General features: G+C 46.5%; 1 protein-coding gene and 1 long non-coding RNA gene across 5 annotated transcripts in view; both read right to left on the bottom strand.

The window, feature by feature from the left end:
- The window catches only part of LOC310824914 (tropomyosin alpha-4 chain-like), a 22204-nt gene extending 21109 nt beyond the window's left edge, over positions 1-1095 (bottom strand). For all 4 annotated transcript variants that reach the window (XM_083698172.1, XM_083698170.1, XM_083698171.1 and 1 more), the window contains exon 1: positions 812-1095. In XM_083698172.1, coding sequence (XP_083554298.1) covers positions 812-925 — 114 coding nt within the window. In that variant the 5' untranslated portion in view covers positions 926-1095. The remainder of the gene's footprint in view (positions 1-811) is intronic.
- Positions 1096-2686: 1591 nt separating this feature from the next.
- LOC310824913 lies at positions 2687-4893 on the bottom strand. Its single transcript, XR_014555060.1, has 2 exons — positions 4765-4893; positions 2687-4614 (listed from the first exon to the last, which is right to left on the bottom strand). It is a non-coding gene; the product is annotated as an uncharacterized lncRNA (long non-coding RNA).
- Positions 4894-5768: the final 875 nt, after the last annotated feature.

Raw genomic sequence — 5768 nt, 5'->3', positions numbered from 1 at the left:
TGGCCGCCACGGCCTCAGCCTCTGGCCCTCTCTTCAATCTGCTTGGGCCTCGGCCTCGGCCTCACTCTTCACTGCGCTTGGGCCCGGGGAATGTAACACTGCCCTTTATAACCTCATACTGGTTGGCATGTGGAGCCCTACTGCAGAGCTGAGCGGAGCAGGAGGCCACTTGGTGTGATCTGTCATAGCTAATCAATCCCAAACCAAACACGTCACTCCGATGCTCGCTGAGGGCTAAAGCAGCAGGGCTGGAATTACAGATGGGGCGGGGGGGTGGGCGGAGGGGGGGGAATATCAATATAGGCCCCTTTTAATTAATGTCATATATCTAGGTTGGGCACCCGAGTTCATACGTTACATGATAGGTCATCTCACACAATATCAACAGCTTCGATATTCGTAGTTGCTAAAGTCATATTTGAATATCTTCAACAAGCGCATGGCATTTAGTACAGATGGCCATTAGAAACCCATACCTGTCCTTCAGATGTTACATTAGAAACCCATACCTGTCCTTCAGATGTTACATTAGAAACCCATACCTGTCCTTCAGATTTAGCCATCACTGAGCACCTGTCTCACACTTTTAAACTACAAACCGTATACTTGCAACAGTGAACTTACATCTTATATCATATACACATCAGGCAATACAATCACTAACTGACCCTTGTACAGTATATGCCTATTTCTCATATAAATCAATAATCTGTGTATACAGACAGACAAAAGTTATTCTGGATTATATTTCCCTTCGAGCAACGTACAGTAAAGACACTGGGCACCCTGTTGACCTGTCACACTCCCATACCAGTTTGCATTTGTCCTCTGCCCCTTTCTTGTCCCCCTCCGCCTGCTCCGCCCTGTCGATGGCGTTCTCCTTATCCAGTTTCAACATCTGCATCTTCTTCTTGATGGCTTCCATGGTGGCTGTCGGTTTGTGTTTTCTCCCAAAACCAGAAGAAACGGGGGTAAGAGCCGGTTGCTGGAGCCTAGGCTGCGGACGGACAGACGGACAGACGCACAAGCCCCACAGAGGACGCGGAGGACTGAAGTGGACGAGAGCAGCAGCACAAGCCGAGTGATGAGACACAGCTCTTTTGGACTGGTAGGGAGGGGAGAGAAGGAGGGAGGGAGGGAGGAAGGGAGGGAGGGAGGGAGGGCAGGGCAAGGGAGGGGAGAGGAGGGGAGGGGAGGGGAGGGAGGGAGGGAGGGAGGGCAGGGCAAGGAAGGGGAGGGGAGGGAGGGGAGGGGAGGGCAGTGCAGGGGAAGGGAGGAGAGGACAGGAATTCTCCTCTCCAAAGAAGACCCAAGACTTTTTTGGAAAGTTCAGCTAAGTCACTCTCTGGAGCGTGGGTGACGTTGTGCTCCTGTGATTTGTTCCAGAGGTTTTGTCCATCTTTGGGAGGATCAGATTCCTCTTCATGTTCCAATCTCTGTGGTATGATACTAGTCCTAAATATACCTCCAGGGATTGTAGGATAGGGGCCCACATCATGTCATGAAAATAACTGGCATCCTTTAAGACATGCTCTGTTGAATCTATCTCTTTATTCGTTATGATGAACGGCTCCTCGAAGCGAGCGCACGGGGAAGCAGGAAGCGTGGGAGGCAGACAGGAAGCACAGGCATTCATCTCATCCAAGTTGTGCGTGCGCTACAGATTCTAGGTTAATTAGTAGTATAATGGCTGATGTCATTATTCTCACAATTATCCCCATAATCACACTCACGTGTTGCCCGAACTAAAATGGCCTGGCGTGAGGAATGACCTGTCACTCACAGGTCACTATGGCTACACAAACGTTACCACTTGTCAACCGTCAGATACAATAAGCCACTTCAGTAAAAGTGTGGAGGCTAATTCATCACATCGACCATAAATAACCACCGGCTTTAGGTCTATACCTGTCCATGTGCGCGTGCTCACTGGAACAAAGGGCAGGGAGCAGGCATGAGCAGCAACAGGTGTGTGTGTGTGTGTGTGTGTGTGTGTGTGTGTGTGTGTGTGTGTGTGTGTGTGAGTGTGAGTGTGAGTGTGTGTGTGTGTGTGTGTGTGTGTGTGTGAGAATGTGATTCGGGAACCTGTCCTCTGAGACGAGGGAGACGGTGTGACACAGGGGGCTGACGATACTGGGACAGCACGGATGAGGAACCTACCGCTGGATATACGACTGAACCGTTGAAGACCAGTGGACCATGGTAATGCAACAGGTATCTCCAGGAGACAAGCTTCATCTTATTCGGTAGCCTGAGTCATAACAGCCCAACAATATGGTCGTCTTCAATGGTTATCTCGTATTTTCAGGTTAACTGCCCCTTTTAGTTGGCACCCTGATTATAAATACCAAAAATAGCAAAAGGGTAATCTGATCTGGCATTGTTATTGTTGCTGAATGAATGCATGAGAATGAAAATACCTTCTCTCAGGGAAAACCAACTTTATTGACCTTAAATCTTTTTTTTTTTTTTACAGTGCCATTGAGATGGTGATCCCATAGCACTGTTCATAGATTAATGATATAGTATCAGAATCAAAAGGTAAACAAACAACAATTACAAAATAGAAATGAATACATTGACCATATTACTGCCTCTGTCTGAAATCAATACATTTCGACCACTTAACTTTTAGCATTTGTTTGCATTTCGATTAACAAAGAATAAAAAACAAGAGAGAAACACGTTTGTAAAAGAGTGGATTTTATATGACGTTTTGTTAAGTTAAACAAATGGATAAGTGCACTTGAAGATGGGAAAAGGTTAACAGTTAAATACATTTTGTTGTAAAATACATAAGCAGGCACTTTTCTGATGCATTGATATGTTGAACAGACAGAAGGTTACAATGAGGCCTCTGGCAATGTAAAATAGGCTGGTAACTCAGGGTACAAAATGGCTGACAACAACAACATTGGATAAATACATATCCTTTGTGCTGTATATCATCTCCATCATAAAATTGTACTGTGACAAGCGGAATTACCCCACAATATATATCTAAATTTGTTTCTAAAAATCTACTGGTTACTGTTGGTTATTTAGACGCATAAAACACAGTCTACATCTCATAAAGAATCTAACCACTCAATCAATAGCACCCGAAGGAAACAGTCATTCATGATTCAAAAACAAGGTCCTGAAAAAAGCAAAGTATGGCTTTATGTGCTCCAACAAGACAACATTAGGCCCCAAATAACTGCCAAAGTCCATATGTTGACACAAACATAATACTCACAGATATTTTTTTATTAACATATAAATTTAATAGAAGATACCATTTATTGTAACACATTTCATAGCTTTTATTTATTTTTTTCTTAAAAAAAAAAAAAAAAAAAAAGATGTTTTCTTTTCTCTCTATGAATTGTTTAATCGCAAAGTTTATCATTGCACCTCTGGTCCAAATTGCAACAAAATGCAGTTAAATGTCATTGGTTAAGATAAAAAAAAAAAAAAAAAGGCAGAGCCTCCCTGACAAAACCCCCACATTGTAGAACAACGGTGTCATCTTTGGAATCTGACCAAGGCCTCTCACAGAACCACAACCGTTCTATGGCCGCCCACTTCTATATGGCCAACACCAAGCTGAGCTCTGAGGTGTGTTTGTATGGTGACAGTCTCTATGGTGACAGTCTCTATGGTGACAGTCTCTATGATCTACTACGGCCGGCTATCATTGGTCAGCTAGCCTGTCTGTAGCCACTGTTAGCTCTCCTTTTGGCGACTGCATTTTTCTCATCCAAAAACAACAGAAAACAACAGACGCCCCCTCCAAACAGATAGTTATATTGTGCTCAGTAAAATAGTATTGTTCTATATCGGTAAAAGGCAGGAGGATGTGAATTTACTGAGTGAAAGAGTGTGTGCGTGCGTGCGTGTGTGTGTGTGTGTGTGTGTGTGTGTGTGTGTGTGTAGCCACAGTGAAGACATGCAATCTAGATACAAACAGTGAGCTAGCCTACGGGACCTAAATGCTAAATTAACCACATAGAAATGATCAAAAGCGCAGTTTACCTCAAGGACTTGCATACATTTTCTTTCTTTTTTTTTGCATGATCAAAAACAACAATCAGTGGCACTGTAAATAATGTTGTTGAAAGTGACAAATAAACTAGGAAAAAAAAACATGTTTAAAATAGACATCCTGATTCAACGTTCACTTTTTACCCCTTTCCTTTAGTTTCTCATCTCTTGACTCCATATTCCCCTAACCATAATTAATACCTTTATACCTCTCTAATAATAGCTCGGGTGACAACCTGAGCTTCTGATTTGTCTCCGCTGTGTGTGTGTGTGTGTGTGTGTGTGTGTGTGTGTGTGTGTGTGTGTGTGTGTGTGTGTGCGTGCGCGCACTGTATTTGGGTATGTGTGTGTGTGTGCGCGTCTATGTGTGTGTTAGCCCGGCCCTATGTGTGTATGTGTGTGTATATATTTTTGTGTGTGTGTGTGTGTTGATGAGTGTGTGTGTGTGTGTTCTCACTGCTCCTGTCCGTCCTCTCTGAGTTCGGTAGGCAGGAACTTGTACTGTTGCTGTCTGATCATAGCCAGCCTCTTCCTGGCCTCGTCCAGCTCCCTCTCCTTCCTCAACATCTCCTCCTGGGCAGCAATGATCTGAACACACAACCGCACAGGTTAACACGCTTATGGTCTACAGCACACACACAGACACAGACACAGACACAGACACAGACACAGACACAGACACAGACATCCACAGACATCCACAGACACAGACACACACACACACACACTGCTGCTCACCTGTGCGATGCCTCCCACCATCTTGCTCTTGACCACCACGGCCTGGTCGTCCTGGGCGTCGAAGGCTGCCTTCTGGGCTGCCTTCACCAGGTTGTCTGAGGCTCTCTTCACAGCGTTACCTGCAGCCTGGGGGGGGGCAGAGCATGGGGGGGGACAGGGGGGGGGAGTCAGGACCACACCAACCCAAGGCCACAACTCACCACCTTAACCTAGCAGGTTCTAACAGAACACACACATTTGGGTCTGGTATGATGTGTTTAGTGAGGCTGATCGTTCAATGTGACGGCCCCATTCTGTCCCATTCTATTCTCTCATTCCCAAACAGGCTTCAAACTGGAAATTGGATTTTCACAAAGGGAGAGGGTGGGGGGTGGGGGTGGGGGGGGGGGGGGGACGTTGTAGACTGCTGACTCATACAGTACATAGCTCCAGCCCAGGGGAGGCCGGTGGAGGTGGAAAATCGGAGGACGGGCTGGTCTCATTGTAATGGAACGGAATGAGGAACGGTATCAAACACACATTTCATACCATTCCTGATTCCGTTCCACGTGTTACAATGAGCCCAGCCCGTCCTCGGGATTTTCTACCTCCACCGCCCCCCCCCCCCCACACCCCTGCTCCAGCCCGGACCCCCACTCCTCCTCTCCTCCTCAGTACGTCTGTCCTCCTCCTCCTCTCTCTCCTACGGTTCATAAACACTGAACCCAGGAAAGGCAATGTCTGGCGCCGTCGGAGGGAGAGGAGAGAAAACACTCCTTCTCCCTTCTCTCTCTCTCTCTCCCTCCCCCCCTCTCTCTCTCCCTCTCTCTCTCTCTCTCTCTCTCTACTTCCGTGCTGAAGGATGGCTTTAAAAGGCAATAAGGAGCCGGTCGCCCGCTGCAGCTCACTTGAAGCAAAACATGCGTCTGAGCCTGGTCTGGCAGAGCCTCACAAACACACGCACAACGGCTTTTATTCTCCTTTTGAGGCTTCGCCGAGAGAAAGGAGGCACCGGTCGCGCTGGC

The sequence above is a fragment of the Argentina silus genome, assembly GCF_951799395.1.
Source record: "Argentina silus genome assembly, contig: scaffold_291, whole genome shotgun sequence".
Classification (NCBI taxonomy): Eukaryota; Metazoa; Chordata; class Actinopteri; order Argentiniformes; family Argentinidae; genus Argentina; species Argentina silus.
The sequence above is the reverse complement of the archived record's forward strand: the minus strand, read 5'-3'. Positions and strand labels throughout refer to the sequence as shown.